Source organism: Carcharodon carcharias, chromosome 21, assembly GCF_017639515.1.
Source record: "Carcharodon carcharias isolate sCarCar2 chromosome 21, sCarCar2.pri, whole genome shotgun sequence".
Taxonomy (NCBI): Eukaryota; Metazoa; Chordata; class Chondrichthyes; order Lamniformes; family Lamnidae; genus Carcharodon; species Carcharodon carcharias.
The window spans coordinates 77,545,055-77,564,677 of NC_054487.1; the positions used below are offsets into that span (position 1 = coordinate 77,545,055).

The 19,623-nt window shown below is 46.5% G+C and overlaps 1 protein-coding gene across 1 annotated transcript in view; it reads left to right on the top strand.

Moving 5' to 3' along the window:
* The window catches only part of rassf3 (Ras association domain family member 3), a 203,001-nt gene that overhangs the window by 56,274 nt on the left and 127,104 nt on the right, over positions 1–19,623 (top strand). The window contains exon 2 of the mRNA XM_041216090.1: positions 12,615–12,742. Within this exon, the coding sequence (XP_041072024.1) occupies positions 12,615–12,742 (128 nt within the window). The remainder of the gene's footprint in view (positions 1–12,614; positions 12,743–19,623) is intronic.

Sequence of the window (19,623 nt, forward strand, 5' to 3'; positions counted from 1 at the left end):
CAGGACGCTGGGGAGCGGGCCCAAAGGGAACAGGGCGCTGGGGAGCGGGCCCAAAGGGAACAGGACGCTGGGGAGCGGGCCCAAAGGGAACAGGGCGCTGGGGAGCGGGCCCAAAGGGAACAGGACGCTGGGGAGCGGGCCCAAAGGGAACAGGACGCTGGGGAGCGGGCCGAAAGGGAACAGGGCGCTGGAAAGCAGGCCCAGGGGGAACAGAGTGCTGGGTCCACCTGGGGGAGAGGCTGGCTGCGAGGCCCGGGAGTGAGACACTGTGGAGGCTCAGGTTGGGAGGAGGGGATAGGCTGACTGCCGTGTGTAGGAGATTGAGTGTCTGTGTATGTAGGAGTAAGAGAGATTGTGTGTAGGAATAGGAGGGAGAGTGAGATGGAGAGCGAGGGAGCCTGTTTGTGTGTGTGTGTGTGTGTGTGAGAGAGAGAGTGTGAGAGTGAGAGAGTGTGTGTGTGTATATCTGTGTGTGTGTGTGTGTGTGTGTGTGTGTGTATATCTGTGTGTGTGTGTGTGTGTGTGTTTGTGTGTGTGTGTGTGTGTGTGTGTGTGTGTGTTTGTGTGTGTGTGTGTGTGTTTGTGTGTGAGACAGTGTGTGAGTGAGAGAGAGAGTGCGTGTGTGAGTGGGAGTGGGAGAGAGAGGACGATATCGTCCCAGATTTGCACTAAGTGCGGTAGCGGTCATGAAGAAAGGTATTTTACCCGCTGGTCACAGTGGTGGGTTTTGGCGCCGTATAAATTCTTCCTGCCTCATAAATTATGCAGTCACGGGAAACATGCTGGATCGCTGGCTGGATTGGTCTGCCATATCATTACCTCACCGCTTCCTCACGCTGGGCGCCTTATTTAAATTGCCACCTTCTGGATGCTATGGAGGCCTGTCATGGAGTCCTGTACCCCCACTCTGGCCGCAGGAAGCCGCAGTCTCACTGTTCTGGCTTGGCAGGCGGTGGAGAGGTGGTCAGTGCCAATGCTGCACACAAGAGGTGGGCCATCTAGTGCAGAAAACGGATGGATGATCTCATCCGTGTCGCCAGGGTAAGACAACCATCTCATCAATCATAACTTGCCCATCACACATTCACTGGCATCTCACTCACTGCCAACTCAAGGGACATCACCACTCACTCTCTCACACACACACCCAAATCTCCATCCAGCCTCATCTCCTCTGGAGACTGCCTCCTCAGCCTGTCCATGGCTCCGCTCAGCACACACACACGCCTGGCATCCTTCTCATTTGGCTGGACATGTGCCTTGCTCACACTCTCTCCATCTGTCAAGATCATACACAATCAGTGAGCGAGGTCCCAGATTGGGGGTGAAGTGCCGGACATCTAGGTCCTCACTCCATTCGAGAGTCGAGTGTTGGAGCTGGCTGGAGAGGACCTTGACCCTGACAGTGAGGTTGGCGGTGAACACCCATGTGAGGATCCTGCACCATATTCTCCCTCTCTCAACGCTCCTCTGCGTCCACTGTTCTGAGTTCAACGTGTTGCCAAGCACTAATAATCTCCACTTTCTCTCCTGAACACATCAGCCACGCCGCCCTCAGGCAACTTTGACCCCAGCTCCAGTGCCAAGAGCACCCCGGATGAGAACCCTGAGGGCAGCGCCGTTGAAGATCCATCACAGTGCTTACCCATACCCTCCACCAGTGCAGCGGCACACACCTCGGTGGGACCTAGCTTTAGAGTAGCCTCGGGATCACAATCTGGTGAGTACATCACACTGCCTGATCCACAGCGGGCGGAGGCAGGGACATCCTTTGTTGCCGGCACTTGGAGGGCTGCTGGAAGCAAGGAACCTGCTGAGTCCGAGTCAGATGATGAGCCTCTGGACTCGGTCCTCAATCAGTTGCTGGAGCTGCAAAGCCAATCACGGGAACATCAGGAAGGGATGTCCGCTGCACTCCTCAGATTGCGAGGGGTGATGGAGGAATCTGTCCGCCTTCAGACTGAGGTGAAAGCGTTGCCAATGCACCGAGGTCAATGGTGGTAGAATGGCGGCCGCCATGGAGACCTTGGTCCAGGACATCAATCCTGCACTGCTGCGGGGCTGAACTCCATCGCTGACGCCATAGTTGGCCTCCAACAGTGTCAACGGGAGAGGGGTGTGCGGCAGTTCAATCTCATTCCAGCTTCCCCTTCTCCTCAAGGAGTCAGCCAGGGGCCCACGGACAACCATAGGGAGGAGTTCCAGCAGCTCGACACACCAGGGCCATCCACCCAGATGACTCCAGGAATGTCCGGCTGATCCAAATCCCCTCTTCCTGTGACCCCATCGTTTCCAGCTCCACAGGCTGAGGAGGGGGCAGCCAACCCATTGCAGGACACCCAAAGCAGGCCTGGGCCCTGAAGTTTTAGGCCCCCCAGAGGACGTCCGCCAAGATCATCACAGACAGGGCGTAGCAGTCAGCAGGCTGACTCCACCTCTGCTGTGGATGTCGGGGGAGCACCAAGACATAGCGGCAGGGTTAGGAAGGTTAAGAAGCTGCACAACCTGGGCATGGGCATTAATCACTTGTACATAAAGTTCACTATTGTAAATAAACTCCCAAGAATGCCTCCCTGTCTATGCCTCCTTGTTCTGATGAGTAGTGTTTGTGTCACTCAGGTGTGAAACCTCGGTTCCTGCACAAGATAAATGCAGTTGTCTCAGTCCAGGGCCTCTTCCCTGTGCAGTGTGTAACCTTCAGAGCAAAGTGATGGTCCAGCTTCACACTCACTGGACACATCAGTGATGCCTGCACCTCGATGGTACTTGTCATTGCTGCCAGAATGTCATGGGCAGGTGTCACAGAGTTCCTATTCCATTCTGTGTGTGCGCTCAGCACCTTTGAGGTGTGGCTGGCCCCCTCATCTCTTCAGTATCTGGGACCTGTGACGTGTTCCTGAAGGGGTCAGGTGCTGAAGGCTGACAAAGGATCAGGTGCTGTGTCTTTATGATATGGCCCTGATTACAGAGCGCGAGCGCCATCTACAGACCCTGGGCCTAGTGAAACACCCACGAGTGACGGCTCTCCATAGATCTTCAGCTGTGTACACCGCAGGCCCTACTGCCCCTTCATCTTGAGGGAGGTGCTCCTCCCTTTATCGAGCCAGATGCCTCTGCCGTTCTTTTCTTCTTCTTCTTCTCTGCTCCCTGTAAGCCATGAGGAACGCCGCTAAGTAGCCAGGCTCCTTAATCCTGATCTTCTCCTCCTGCAGGATCAGAGAGAGACACCTGGTTGGGCATGGGTGTACTAAGGACCTCTCTCTTGTCTAAGTCTGGAGGCCCCTTCACGAGAGTGCTGGCCACCACTTGGATGGCCAGTGTGTAGTGTGCTCATTGGCTGTCCGAAACCCCACCCCCTCCACCCTCCACCCTCCACTTGACCAATTGGCAGCAGCTTTGCCCACTGGACTGCAGGCTGTGCTCTCAGCTCAGGCACAGGCATTCTCCTAACCCTCACTGCAAGGCTGCACTGTTAGCTTGAACCATGAGGGACACTGGTCCAAACCTGAATAAAGACATTGCAAGGAGCTGTGAGCGTCTCCACCAGTGACTGCGCCATGTCCGCCTTTCACAAGGGGGATTGGACAACCTGCCCAGTCGGCCAATTGTTCTGCTGCCCCATAAAACACACATTAATTTACAGCCTGTGCCTGAGGGGTGAAGAATTCTGGAGCATTTAGTGGCACGTTCATGCTTTTGCGTTGCTGGAGTGGGCAGCAAAGCTTCAGAGGCCCAACACTGAGCACATCAACGGAGCTGCCGCTGAACGGTCTCAGCTGTGGAAGATGCTGACTTTTGACAAGCTTTTCTAGTGTGTGGCCGCTTCCCTCACACCCCCACCCCCCACCTTCCCTCCCCTCCCTGGCCTGTGCTCATGTCCTTCCTTCAGTCTGTGCTGCTTTGCCTCCACCCCTACCCCCACCCCCGGCCTCACCCACACCGGAGCGCTTGTCCCGGCACCTGCGCTGAAAGCCAGCTGGGGAAAAGTGACTTGCCTGTGCATCCCCCCCCCCGAATGCCTCTTCACTGATTGTCCTATGATCGATGCTTGTGGGCGCTGCGCAGGGTTATGTGCGCTCACCTCCGAGTTCCCCTCGAAGTTCAGGTCACCAGCTGCGCGCTTTTTAAAAGCAATTGTGAAGCTTGCTGTTCTGATGCTGCGTCGATGTGGGCGGTGGGGGGGGGGGTGGGGGGTGGGTTTGTGGGGGGGATGTGTGGGTGATTCCAGCATCCGGGCACAATAATGAGATGCAAAAGTGTTGAAATTAGGTTCCCTTTGTGAGGTGGCGGGAAATGCGTCCCACCGTGTGTGTGTGTGTGTGTGTGTGTGTGTGTAAGAGAGAGAGTGTGTGTGTGACAGAGAAGGAGAGAGAGAGTTTGTGTGAGAGGGAGAGAGGAGTGTGTGTGTGAGAAAGATAATTTGTGTGTGTGTGAGAGAGAGAAAGAGAGTGTGTGAGAGAGAGAGTGAATGTGTGTGTGTGTGTGTGTGTGTGAGAGAGAGAAAGAGAGTGTGTGAGAGAGAGAGTGAGTGTGTGTGTGTGTGTGTGTGTGTGTGAGAGAGAAAGAGAGTGTGTGAGAGAGAGAGTGAGTGTGTGTGTGTGTGAGAGAGAGAAAGACAGTGTGTGAGAGAGAGAGTGAGTGTGTGTGTGTGTGAGAGAGAGAGAGAAAGAGAGTGTGTGAGAGAGAGAGTGTGTGTGTGTGTGTGAGAGAGAGAGAAAGAGAGTGTGTGAGAGAGAGAGTGAGTGTGTGTGTGAGAGAGAGAGAAGGAGAGTGTATGAGAGTGTGTGTGTGAGAGAGAAAGAAAGAGAGAGTGTGTTTGTGAGAGAGAGAGAGAAAGAGAGAGTGTGAGAGAGAGAGTGAGAGTGTGTGTGTGAGTGAGAGAGAAAGAGAGTGTGTGAGAGAGAGAGTGAGAGAGTGTGTGTGAGAGAGAGAGAAAGAGAGAGCATGTGTGTGTGAGAGAGAGAGAGAAAGAGAGTGTTTGTGAGCGAGAGAGAGAGAAAGAGTGTCTGTGCAGGAGTGAGTGAGAATGAGAGTGTGATTGTGTGTCTGCCTTACTCTCAGTGTCAGGTTTCTTATTCTCACCACTATACCAACACATACACACACCCACTCACCCTGAGACTGGGACTGGACCTTACACACACCCTCTGACCCTCTCACACTGGTCATTTTTATTAATTACCCTTATTTAACTTGACAGCTTCTTGCTATGACATTGCTTTATTTTTGTCCAGCAATTGTTTCTTTCCTTAATGCCTCAACTTTTTTTTTGAAATTCAGTTTAAAATTGTGCCGAGCCTTATCTTTCTGAAATTAGCTCATTGCCCCATCGAGAGAAAAAAATTGCAAATGTGTCCCCCCCATTCCCCCCCAACCCCCAACCCCCCACCCCCCACAATGAAAATGTTGGACAAGCCTGGATTAGCTGAACTCCCCTTCAGAGGGCTGGCATGAACACCGAGAGCTGAATGGCCTCCGGCACTGTAATCGTTCTCTGTTTCTATGATTCTAAGCGTAAAGAGAGAGAAGTCCGGTCTGACAAGAGTCCGGTGGAAGGAGTTACCAGGGCTCGCTTATGATTCCCACACACCAGAGCATTTCAGCAAAAGAACAAGCATCTTGCCATATATAGAGGGGCCTTTATCAGCGAGTAAAATTGCTGGTGCAGAGATAATCTCTTTATTGATGCCCATAGCATGATAGCATCAGAAAGATAAATCAGTGCTGATTTGTAGGGAAAAGGATTATAAAGAAACCTAATTGAAGCATTCAGCGGAACTCACCAAATGTAAGCAAAAACCTGGAGCATTTTGCTTCCTGATTAAATTACTGACCTGTAAATTCTTGTTCAACACAGTATAGTATTTCCATCACCCATTTGCAACCATGATTTATGATTTTACAAGATATTGCGATATGATGGACAAGATATCTGCTTCTTTCGATTGAGTTACTCAGCAGCTTTCCTCTCTGTGGTCTTGTGGCACAGTGGGTACTGTCCCTTCCTCTGAACCGCAAACTCCGGGCTCAAGTTCCACTCCAGGACTTGATGGCAAGGGCAGGTGTGTTCATAATGTGGCCAAACAGGTTGATTATCAGGCTTGAGCTGACAAGTGGCAAGTAACATTCGCGCCACACAAGTGCCAGGCAATGAGCATCTCCAACAAGAGAGAATCTAACCATCGCCCCTTGACATTTAATAGCATTGCCATCACTGAATTCCCCCACCATCAACATCCTGGGGTTACCATTGACCAGAAACTTAACTGGACCAGCCATGTAAATACTGTGGCTATAAGAGCAGGTCAGAGGCTGGGAATCCTGTGGCGAGTAACTCACCCCCTGACTCCCCAAAGCCTGTCCACCATCTACAAGGCAGAAGTCAGGAGTGTGATGGAATACTCTCCACTGGCCTGGATGAGTGCAGCTCCCACAATGCTCAAGATGCTTGACACCACCCAGGACAAAGCAGTCTGCTTCATTGGCACCCGATCCACAAACATTCGCTCCCTCCACCACCCTCAGGGTCTGAGCTATGAGAAAAGATTTGATAGGCTGGAGTTGTTTTCCTTGGAGCAGCGAAGGTTGAGAGGGGACCTGATAGAGGCTCATAAGATTATGAGGGGCATAGATAGTGTGGTTAGAAAGACACTTTTTCCATTAGTAGGGGGGTCAATAACCAGGGGCCATAGATTTAAGGTAAGAGGTAGAAGGCTAAGGGGGGAGTTGAGGAGAATTTTTTTTTACCCAAAGGGTAGCGGGAGTCTGGAACTCACTGCCTGAAAGTGTGGTTGAGTCAGAAACTTCCGTAACATTTAAGAAGCATTTAGATATTCACTTGCATTGCCCTAGCCTCCAGGACTATGGGCTAAGCGCTGGAAAATGGGATTAGTGTAGTCAGATCTTTGTTGACCGGCACGGATATCATGGGCTTAATGGCCTCCTTCTGTGCTGTAGACATCTATGCGTCTATGAGTCACCGACAATGGCAGCAGACGCATTGGAAGACCACCACCCGGAAGTTCCCATTCAAGACACGCACCACCCTGACTTGGAAATATATCACCGTTCCTCACTATCCCTTTGGCAAAATCCTGGAACTCCCTCACTAACAGCACTGTGGGTGTACCTACACCACATGGACTGCAGCGATTCAAGAAGGCAGCTCACCACTACCTTCTCAAGGGATGGGCAATAAATGCTGGACTAGCCGGCGACACACACATCCCTTGAATGAATATTTAAAAACAATTCTTCCAGCACACACCATTGGCAGGTGCTAAGAGTGGGAGAGTCTCCTGGTCAGCCATGAGTGCATAATAAAGCTTGGCTGAGAGCCCAGAAATCCATTAGATTGTTGAAATACCTGAGCTCCAGGAAAAACATTGCTTGATTGACAGCTCTGGCTCACTGATCTCTTCTGTCAATTGCACAGTATTTATTTACACAAGATAAAGAGGTTTCAAGTGCTTGCAGTTTTTGCTATTGAGACTTTAAAGGGTTTGGATGATTGACACATTTATTGGTCTGTAGTGAAAAGGAGACTTTTTTAATTAAGTGGGAAGTTATCTATGAATGACTTTTTTTAAAGCTTTTATTTATACATCCTATTGTCACTATAAGGTTTATTAGTTCTACACAGTGTCTAGAAGGTGAATGGGCATGGAAGTGCCATAACTTGGCGTAGGCAGCATGAGGGGCCATTGTGGGTGGGTGGGTGGGGGGGCTTCCTTTGGCATGGGGGGGCATGAGGATGACCTTTTGAACTTACCCTTTCTATGGTTCATGACAACTCTGAGGCACCGTGAACTCTTTGAAAAGCTGGCCCAACTCCGTGGGCGGAATTTTATAGTCCCTTCCCGGCAGGATTTTATGGTCCCTCCAAAGTCAATGGACTTTTGAACAGCTGGCTGCATTTTACGGTCTGCCGTCACGGTGACAGGGCCATAAAATCCTGCCCCATGGAAATTGCGGAAGACAAGGACGTGCCTATGGAGCCAGCCGGGTCGGGAGTGCAGCTTGCGAGCTTTGTGACTCAATCCAGCCCGCACCCTTAAAATGCTCTACTGAAACTCAGAAACCCCGGGAATGGGGCTGGGAACCCCGGACACAAAAAACAGAAAACGCCCAGCAGGTCTGGCAGCATCTGTGGAGAGAGAAACAGAGTTAACATTTCAAGTCCGTGTGACTCTTCCTCAGAGCTCTGAAGAAGTGGTTCCATTTAAATGGGATTTGAACCCATGACCCCAGAGCATTAACCTGGGCCTTCGGATTACTAGTTCAGTGACATTACCCCTATGCCACTGTTTCCTAACCATCCTACTGCCCCCGCCACCTCAACCTCTCTGCTTCTCAGTTCTATCTGTTGAGTGGATTGGAAGATAATGGCTTGGCTAAGGCTCTTGAACACATCAGCAAAGAGGGTGGCAAACTGAGTACAGAGAAGATCGGTTTAAAAAAAAATCTATTAAATATACTGAGATGTGCATAGTGCTTGGTGTAGGGATGGGTTTTAAGGCGGAAGGAGTGGAAGACGAGTTTTGGGGAAAGAATTGCAGCAAGGCAGAGTATGGGGTGGGGACGGAGACTGAAAGTAGGTGTGGGGAGGTGAAGTCAGGAAAGAGGATTTGGGAGCAGCTGCAGGGTTGATAGAGGTTGCAGGGATTGTGAGGAGTGAGGTTGTGGAGGGATTCGAAGACAAGGACACAAAGACTTTGAGACATTCAGAGCTTCAGAAAGCTCTGGTGTGGAGCCTTCAGTCTCCGTCCCCACCCCATACTCTGCCTTGCTGCAATTCTTTCCCTAAAGCCCGTCTTCCACTCCTTCCTCCTTAAAACCCGTCCCTACACCAAGCACTATGCACATCTCAGTATTTGATAGATTTTTTTTTAAAACAGATCTTCTTTGTAGTAAGTTTGCCACCCTCTTTGCCGATGTGTTAAATGGTTGGGTTTCTCCAGCAAATATGTCCTCGCATTGCACACATCTAATCAGTAAACTAATGGAACATTGGATGATTGATTGGCTGCTTCTGCGTCAGGTATGCAACTTGCATTTCATTTGAATAAATAAGTACCGTGCTGTTTGATTTGCGCCTCAGCTCCAGTGTTTAGTATCGATAGTCCTTGAGCAGGGTTGTTTCTGTACATTTAAAATAGCACGCCATTTGAAATTCAAATGTTATACCAACAGAATTAAAAGAAAGCACAAAACCCCAGATAACAACCACTGTTCGTTTTTGTCAACAGGCAGGCAAATGAAGCCTGCAAAAGGGGCTGGCTGGTGAGTAAGACAGCAGAGTTTTGTTGGGGTTTGGCCACTCATCAGTCACAGCTGCATGCTGCCCTGTGACAAGTTTGTTCTGGTGCTGAGTCAGCCGACATCAGATTGACTTGCCTCGCTGGGGAAGCAGCCTTCCTTTGATTTGGAATATCATGATGGGATTAGCTATATGCAAACTGTCGGGCAAAATCAAGTTCCAGGTGATGAGGAGGAAATCGTCAGGTAGGGGGGGGTCCATGTCCTTTTCTTTAACGTTACTCCTGACAGCAGCAAGTGGAATTTAAAGACTTTTTTTCTGCTGTCATGACATGCTTTGCATTGCTTATGCCTGCTTTATTATTTTAACGCACAAAAGCTCTAATGCTGCGATTGTGCTCTAGGTTTGGAGGGTTTTGTTAACTTCTGTCGATGCTAATCTCTCTCTGATGCTCTCCCATCCAAACTTGTGGATAACGCTTGCTTTGCAAAACTGACCCCTGGATCCAGGGATCGGTGGGATCAACAAGTGTCGTTGCAGCGTGTCAGTTCACGGTGAGATTACACGCTGAACCCCTGATTGTCACCGCGTAAAGATTATTTCACTGACCTCTTTGCCTCCAGCCACAGTAAATTCCAGTTTATTCAAAGCAAAGCTGCCGTAACCTGTACAGAGATATTTAAATGCACTGGTGTGTTTTTAGCTAGGTAGGCTGCATAATAAAGAAAGGAAAGTAAAAGATCTTTCCTCTTAAGATGCAAAGCTATATATGTCCCACTTGGACTATCTTAGTCATACCGTTTGCCAGTCAATAGCAGCTGTAAGGCATTTTTTAAAAATTTGATCATGGGATGCAGGCATCGCTGGCTAGGCAGCATTTACTGCCCTTCCCTAATTGCCCTTGTTCAGAGGGCATTTTTAAGACTCAACCACACTTCTGTGGGCCTGGAGTCACATATAGGCCAGACCAGGTAAGGATGGGATTTCCTTCCCTAAAGGGCATTAGTGAACCAGGTGGGTTTCTATGGCAATTGACAATGGTTTCATGGTCATCATTAGACTTTTAATTCCAGATATTTATTGAATTCAAATTCCACCATCGGCAGTGGTGGGATTTGAACCCGGTTCCTCAGAGCATTATTTTGAGTCTCTGCATTACCAGCCCAATGACAATACCAATACTTACATTCATCAACACTTCAGCCTTTGGCTCAGTGGTCACACTCTCACCTCTGAGGCTGTAGATCTAGGCTACAAGCCCCAAGCTAGAGGCTTCAGGGCGTAATCCAGGTTGGCACCCCAGTTCACTGTTGAAGGAGTTCTGTACTGTGAGAGATGCTGTCTGTCGGGTCAGACGTTAAACGAAGTCTCCTTCTGCCCTCACAAGTAAATGTAAAAGATGCCTTGGCCTATTCGTAGTAGAGCAGGGAAGCTTCAATGGTCTGGGAAATATTTATCCCTCAAGCCAACATTCATGGCACGGATTAACTGGTCATTAATCTCATTGCTGTTTGTGGGAGCTTGCTGTGCGCAAATTGGCTGTCAGATTTCCTCACATGACTACAATTCAAAAGTCTTTCACTGGCTGCGAAGCACTACTTTCTTCCATGTTTTATATTCTCTCTGTACTCGCCTCTTTCACGCACCCTGTTCTGTTGGAAAAAGTACCACCTTTCCAATGCTTTTGGTCTTAAAAGTACATTTCCACGACACAGTTCTCAGATTGGCTTAGTTGATAGTGCTCTTGTCTGAGTTGGATGGTCATGGGTTTGAGTTCCACTGCGAGGATTGAAGGACGGAATGGATGAGGACACTTTGGCCCAGAATTTCCTTAATCTCACTTCCTCCAATTTTGCACCGATCTCGCTCAGGAGAACTTGTACTCAGATTTCCTAAGAATTGTCATAGCTTATGTTGGAACATAGGAACACTTAGAAATCAGTGAAAAGAATGGGGGCCTTGAGGAAAGTGTGGGACAAACATCATCTTCCTTTCTCTTTATTGTTTTCTTATTGATGTTAAGAAAAATAAGTTTGAAACTATCAATCCATAATTTATGCACCTCAAACCCAAGATGACTAAAAGAATGCAGTGGTGGAAATTTTTCCTTCCTTTAACACAACAGATCCTCATACCATAAAAAAAATTGCTACAAATCATCAAACTCGTGTCTTTGAAACCAGCACTTCATTCACCTGATGCCCACAGTTGCCTGTCCTTGCCCCATCTCTAATCGAGACAACGTAGTATAAGTTTGAGACCTTGATTTGGTCATTGTGATGAGACCTCTGGTTCTGGGAATGGCGAATGCTCCAGGGATACCACCTCTAAATTGGGAAAGGGGGAAAATAATTTTATCCTGTAGAGGGAACTGAGTTTTCACAATAGGAAAATTAGATTGAGTATCTACTTGGGAGTTAATGCTGAAGTTATTTCAAGGGCAAACTAGTGATGGGCAATAAATCCTGGCCCAGCCAGTGAAGCCCACATCCCATGAATGAATAAAACAAAACCTGGGTTATTTAGTATTGGAATATCAGTCGCCACCAAGGCCTGAATGCCTCTTCCTAAAGATGGTAACCAAATACTTTTTGTCTTCCAGGCTGGACCATATATTGACTGAAGATTTAAAACTTTATGTTGGGCAGAAAATTTTGCTCGGTGGGTGAGTGCGCTCCCGGCCTGCCCGAGCGTGAAATGATGTACGTTGACGACAGGCTGAGTGTGCCGACGTCAATGCACAGTCACGTGATAGTTCGGTTGGCAGGGGGTGCGCTGGAGTTGGCAGCACGCCCGTTGACAATTAAAAGGCCTGTTAAGGCCATTAAGTTATCAATTGACTTCAGTTTTCTGCCAAGCGGCCTTTGCATTTTTTTGGAAACCTCATCCACAGTCGAGATGAGGTTTCCAAAAGCAAATAAAAATAAAATAAAAACGTTAATTTTTCATTAATAACATGTCCCTGCTCATGTGACAGAGCCTCATGAGGGGACATATTTCATTACATTTTTATTTTTTATTACTTTTTTTTCTATCTCTTCACCTTCCCCCCCCCGCACAAGTGCAAAGTTCACGCTCGCCCAGCTTGCCCTTCCCCCCGCCCCCACACACAGACAGCGCTGAGCGCTGCCACTCGTGTTTCACACGGGGCGGGCCTTAATCGGCCCCGATCGCCGGCGGCGGTTGGCTTCTTGACCGCCCCCTGCTGACCCTGCCTGACATGGGTGAAATTCTACCCATTGTAAACTGGGTTAGATATTACTGAGTCAGGTAATGCATCAAGCCATCACCATTGGTTGCAGAGTGAATTGTTGCAATCGACTAATATAAACTATTCTTGTTTTGTTTTCTCCAGACTGCAAGTATACCTGTCATACTCTTTGCCGAGACTTAGTCCAGCTTGACTGTCAACACAATGATAAATCAACAGATCCTAGCCCCTGTCCTGGTAACGTGGTGCAACAACACCTCAGGAGTGAAGAGGTATATTTTTTATTCATTTGGTTTCAACCAAGATTGAACATGAAATGTTTCAATAAGTTGTGAAAATATTTGAGTGTCTTACCTCAAGTTGCATTCTGTCCTATTGGGTAAAGGCACCTCCTAGTGTAGTCCAACCATAAATGATAAAGTCCCAGATTCTATGCTCTACCTAACTGTGCTCTCGCCTGTCCAGTTCTTTGCAGTTCCCCCATTTCTTCCACGATCTTCAACTTACTCATGAAGTCCCACCATCTTCTCGTTTGCGATTTTCCCATTCCTCCAACACTAAATACTGCATTCCCATCACTCCCATCTCTCCAAGCCACACTGCTCCCTATTTCCTATAATGATGATTTCATGATTCTCATCCTTGTTTTCAAATCTCTCTGTGGCTTTGCTCTATCCTATGTTATTGCCACCTGCCTCATATTCCTGCACACACCTTCAGCCCCCTGTGCCCTTACTCTTTCTATGTCTTTACTCTTTCTGCTCCACCATCGATGGCTGCTTGTACATCTACTACTCCCCTGCCTTCTTGAATTCCCTACCCAGTTTCCTCTCACTCCAGTTGGAAGCTTTCCCAAAACCCTCCTCTTTGACTATGCTTATGATCCCATGTGAAGCCGCTATATTCTCTTCCTCTATTCCAGGCCCCATGTCCATTAGATCCCTTATCTTGAAGTGCAATGTGACATCTTGCTTCACATGAAGAGTGCTTTATCAATGATAATTGTTAGTGAGGAGTAACCAGGGGCAGCAATTTGGGGCCCAATAATTAACTTCAACCTGTGTGGTCTCGGGATTGGAAGAACCAAAAATGGAGACCTTTGTATATGTAGGCTTGTGTGCTCATTTTCTAAAAATCCTTACTAGTGTTTAGTTAGTCAAAATAGATGGCCAGGTACTCTGTAGCCAATGGGAATATTTCCTTTGATCTTCACTTTTGTAGTGTTGCAGTCAGAACAAAGCAATCAGAATGCCTCTTGTGGCTGATGACTCTTGGGGCTGTCATCAGCTCTGTTTAAGAGAATATTTTATAACGCTGTTTCATTCTAGAATCATTTTTTGGCTTTGCCTCCTCTTTGTGTCTCAAAGTAATGTTGTTAACTTGGATCTGCAAATCAAAGAGCATTTGGGCTTATAAAGTGGACGTTAGAGCAGGTGAAAGAGTTATCGGGGTGGATTTTTGTCTTTACGACATGAATGTAAACCCGCTAGGGCGAATCACCTGCCCTGTTACAGCATCCACCTGATTTCCGTTGTGTTGGGTCCATTGGAGTAAAAACCCAGCTGGGTTCTGTTAACGGGCAAGTGATCTACTCCACCATTCACTCACCCATGCAATGAAGTCATACATTTACCCTTTCATTGCTGCTCCCTGGATGGGGAGGTGAACTGATCTGTAGGAAGTGGGTCATGATCAAAGCATTGTGCAGGAATGTGTCAATGTGGATGAAGAAACTTTGTTTGCTGCAGTTGATCCAGAAACACATTTTTATTGTACTTTCTGAAAGCCCCAAGCTCTCCTAATGGAGAGGGTAAATTTACCCCTTGTGGACTAATTTAGCAACTGATTTGAGTGCTTGTCCACATATTTCACTGTTGTCTAACGTGTCAAGTTAGATTTTCTGGCAATTTTTGTTTGTACCTGTCTGCCTGGGCATGGATGGCACAAAGCGTGTTTTTTTATCGGTGAGAAGCAGGGATTCCCCACGGGATGCATTATCTGACCCTTGATGGGGAAATTGTGCTTTAATAGTGTGAACTGTTACATAACATAATGGCTATTGGAAACCGAAACATGGCTACCCAGTGAACATGTGTACTTTGGTAAATATGAAAATGGCATAATTTTGAGCGTATTTGTTGGTCATTCAATGTATGCACAGGTCAATGGCTAGAACAACCTCCAGATAGCTGCAAAATAAGCAGGAACCCCCTCTCCTGATGAATAAGCAGTTGTGGCCTGCAGTGGCAGGGTGTTTAGGGTGGGGTGAGGTAGAGGATGGTGGCCCATCAATCAAAACCCCGCACTTCACAACACCCTGTGACATGGCCATTTAATAAGCTCCCACCACAACAAAGTCCTTCAAGGGTGGACTGGCTGATGGCTGTGAAGGTGGAGGAGAGCTGGCAGCAGAGCCTTGTCTTCAATTATCCTGGCTCGCCTGACTATTGGAACAAGACACTGCCCCACCAAGGTAGTGTGGGGCCTGCTGTGCAACAGGCCTTGCACTCTGAAAGTCAGGCCCGTCGACGGATGTGGGATACTGCATGTTGTCTGATCTTAGGTTGAAGCAAGTTATTCTGATTTACGTATTCATTGATGAGGCCGCATTAGCAACTCTTGAGCAGTCTTGAACACTCTGCCTTCAAAAAGTCATTAGTGTGGCGAGTCTTACAAAGAGAGATGTGAATGTTTCCAAGACTCCAAGTCAGAAAATAGACTCACAAGCCTGGACGTCCATTCAGTGGAGAAAGGAAGATTGAAGACTCTTGGGTTTTTAATGTGTTAAGAGAAATGGATACTTTAAAAAAAAAGGAAACAAAGGTATTAATATGGTGCATTTCATATTGTCAGAGCGTTCCATAGCTTCTTGGAGCTAATTAATTATGTTTTTTGTAATGTTTTCTCTGTTGTGATGTAGGCAAATACTGCAGCTAATTTGTGCACGGTATCATCCCACAAATGGTGATGGATGACTAGTTTTGTTTGGTGGTGTTCATTGGTGAATAAAATATTGGCAAAGAAACCAGGACAACTTTCATGGTCTTTATCAAATAGTGACATGGGAACCTTATACATCTACCTGAATAGATGGACTAGGCTTCGGTTTAATGTCTCATCGAAAAGCATAGAGTGTTGTACATAAAGGGTTAATGGTTATGTTAATTAGACAATGATATTAATGATAATGTAAGCATGACATCAATGTCAGATGACCAAGGGAGCAAGGTGCAGAACAGGCTGCATCCAGAGAATAACACGAGGTCTTGGATGTAAATAGTGTAAATAAACAGTTTTAAGAAAAACTAAATACTGACCGTCTTCAAGTCACTAGAGTTAAGTGAAATGTCATCGAGCTGGAAGACAACACAATTAAAGGGCAACAAGCCAAACAAGCATTAGCTTAGGCTCTGGTCAGGTCCTGGAGTGGGGCTTGAACCCAGGACCAGCTAAGTCAAGTATAGAGTCACTTATTTAGCTTAGATTGGATGAATATATAACAAAGGGGATATTAGCTAACAAGCCTCAATGGAGTTTAGAAATTAGTCTTTTCGCTCAGCGAGTTCTAGGTATGTTGTGCCATAGCAAATGCAGTTTGTATAGTATTGCTTAACTTTTGCTTTGATAAATACCCACCCTGGAATGGAAGGTTTCAGCAATATAATATGGACAGGAATAATCATACATATTGAAACATAATAGTTTCTGTCTTGCTGGCAAGTGTTACTCTGTTGTGGAGAGGAACTGAGTTTAATATTGTGAAGAGAGAGAGGTTCTATTGGTGGTGAAGCCACTGGGGGGAGTCCTTAATATCATTAATAAAATAATGTATGGGTTAATGATCAGGATCTTTGGAATGACTCTAGCTGGAGAGCAAGTAATTATGTTAAAATTATGAAAGTGAGATCAATTCTTCATTCACCATGGTTTGAGGGTTAAACTCCTGTAGATAAGGTCCTTGAATTGAAGGTAATTGCATAAAGAGCCAGAAGATGGCAGGACTTCTGGAATCTTAATGGTTCTTGGCTACAGTAGGGAACTCAAGTAATGAGAAACTGCCTTGACTTTTTAAACCTATTTTCCTTTACACGCTTAAGATGAAGAATAGTTGTAATTTAGTCATAGGGTGGAATTTTACCACAGTGGAATTTTACATCCCTGCTGAAGTCAATGGAATTTAGAATGGCTCGCTGCATTTTACACCCCCACCCCCCACACCCCCCCCCGCCTCCCACCAGCACTACTGCAACGGGGACATAAAATTCCAGCCAGTTACTTTATCTGCAAAGTCATATTCAATATTTCTATGTACTTTGAAGATTTGGAACCAGTAAGGTACATCTGGGCTGAATTTCAGACATGTTTCATGGGATAAAATACCAAACCCACCTGATTATTATAGAAACATTATTGAAAATGGCCATTGAGCCCATCCAGCCTGCTCTGCCATTCAATATGATCACGGCTGATCATCCACTTCGATGCCTTTTCCCCACACTATCCCCACATCCCTTTACCGCACAGGTGCTTAGAAATCCGTCAATCTCTGCTTTAAATGCGTTCAGCTTCCGCAGCCCTCTAGGGTAGAGAATTCCAAAGATTTACAACGCTCTGAGTAAAAGAATTTCTCCTCATCTCAGCCCTAAGTGGCTCCCCGCTTATTTTGAAAATGTGTCCCCTGGTTCTAGACTTCCCAACCCGGGGAAACATCCTACCTGCATCTACCCTGTCTATCCCTTTAAGTATTCTGTAGGTTTCAATGAGGTCATCTCTCATTCTTCCAAACTCTAGAGAATACAGGCCCAGTTTCCCCAATCTCTCTTCACAGGACTGTCTTGCCATCCCAGGAACAAGTCTAGTGAACTTTCGTTGCACTCCCTCTATGGCGATAATATCCTTCTTAAGGTAAGGGGACCAAAACTGTACATAGTACTCCAGGTACGGTCTAACTATTCTATAATATTCTTGGTATTGTTCAACTCATGCAGAATATATAATGAGTATGCAGAGATATGTAAAACATAGCCTTTATTAGAACACATCGTACTGCTAGTTACATCTTCCACAAGGCTGTACAAGAAAGCAAATCATGTGAAATTGTATCACTTCCTGTGGTGATGTGCACAGTATCTGAATAGCATATTAAACAGTTAGAATCAGGCCATTGCACTACAATTATCAGCTGACAGACATCTGCTTTGCAATGTAGTGACAGTTAGGGAATGACTTTTCTTCACTGTTGTCACTATTGCAATGCCGGAAATACTGCAGCCAATTTGCACATAGGAAAAATCAACAATGTGATAGTGATCTGGAACAGCATCCCAAAATATTTTCCAGTATAAATATTCCCATTTTAACACTTGAAAATTAACACAACTTTGATGCCAATGAAACCACAATAGCAATAAAGCAGCATAGTAACATTCAGTATCTAATTATTAAAGTGGGTATATTATAGATCAACATATAATGCATCATATAAAAATAAAAATCTGTTTTTAAAGTACTTAGTAAAAATGTTGTTATTTTATGTACTCACCAATCCATTGCTTCATCTGAGCCACCCATGGACCTTGGCCAGGAAGCAATGGAAGTCCAAGTTGATGTTCTTGAGGTTACTGATGAAGGAACCCAGTCCATTCTGCAGCACCAGGGTAATGGGGTTGGGCTCTGATGGATCACAGTTCAGCAGTGGAAGCATCACTGTGAGGCTTATTGCCTGGGTCAGGCATTGAAACTCAGTAAAGTGGGTATGGACAGGGGCCAATGGCCTGGATGAAGAGACTGAAAGATGAGCAGGGCAAGGGCAGGGCTGGATGCCACCTGGGCCCCAGTGCCAGTGAGGGGCACAGTCTCTGAGGAGGAGGAACTTGGCCATCTGCGCTGTTCAGTCACTTAGGAGCAAAGTAGTGTTGCATCTAGCTTCAGGGTTTGATCTTTTTATCGTTAACCTTTTTGAAAACGTGCTCTCATTTTGAATTCTTGAACAGTCCATGACAACTGAACACCTTCTGCATGAATGACAATGCATTCAGTCACGTTATAGGAATTTCCTTTATTTGACTGCAGGCATAACCAGGAAAAAACTGCAATCCTCAGAAATTTCTCACGGTCCCTTATTTGCTGTTTTTCACAGTGTGGGAACTGCTGACCTAGATAACCTCTTTTTTTAGCACAATGAAAGCAAAATACTGTGGATGCTGGAAATCGGAAATAAAAACAGAAAGTGCCGTGGTGAGAGAAACAGAGTTAACATTTCAAGTCAAATATGGCTCTTCTTAAGTTCTGAAGTCATATGAAACTCGAAACATTAATTCTGTTCTCTTTTCGATAATGTTCGAGGCATAAATATTGGCCAGGGAGAGCTCCCCTGCCTTCCTTTAAAATAGTGCCATGTCCACCTGATAGGGCAGACAAGGCCTTGGTGTAGTCTCATCTGAAAGACGACACCTCTGACAGTGCAGCACTGGGAGTGTCGGCCTAAATTGTGTGCTTGAGGGTCTGGAGTGGCACTTGAATCCACAAAACTTCTGACTCAGAGCCGCAGCTGACAGCCGCCACTGTGGGTTTGTTTAACAAGAACTTTTGATGTTCTGCCATGTCACACTGCATTGATCTGCTACAAAAAGCAGAGACAAATTAACAGTGTTTAGGTGGTTATTCACTTGGCCAGCTACCATCTTCAGTACACAATGAATACCTGTTAGACACAGCAGTCATTGTTCTAGCTTGTTCTGCTTGACATATTGCTTTTGCTCACAACAGCCAGAAGCAAACTAACAGAACGACAACTTTCTCGGTCTAATTACATTGTTTTTTAAAGTGTTATCTATTTGTAGTAATTTATCAAAAGCTGGAACTACATTGCTGCCTGGTCTACTTGCATTAACTGAGTTTACTGTAGACTTGTCTTGCTGATATTCAAGATGGGTAGTGCCTTATGATGTTTGTACTGCACTGGGTGGTGGCGTAGTGGTATTGTTACTGGACTGGTAATCCAGAGACCCAGGGTAGTGCTCTGGGGACCGTGGTGGGATGGTGGAATTTGAATTCAATAAAAAATTTGACCATGTCGCTTGTCGTAAAAACCCATCTGGTTCACTCATCTGCCATCCTTATCCGGTCTGGCCTACATGTGACTGCAAATCCA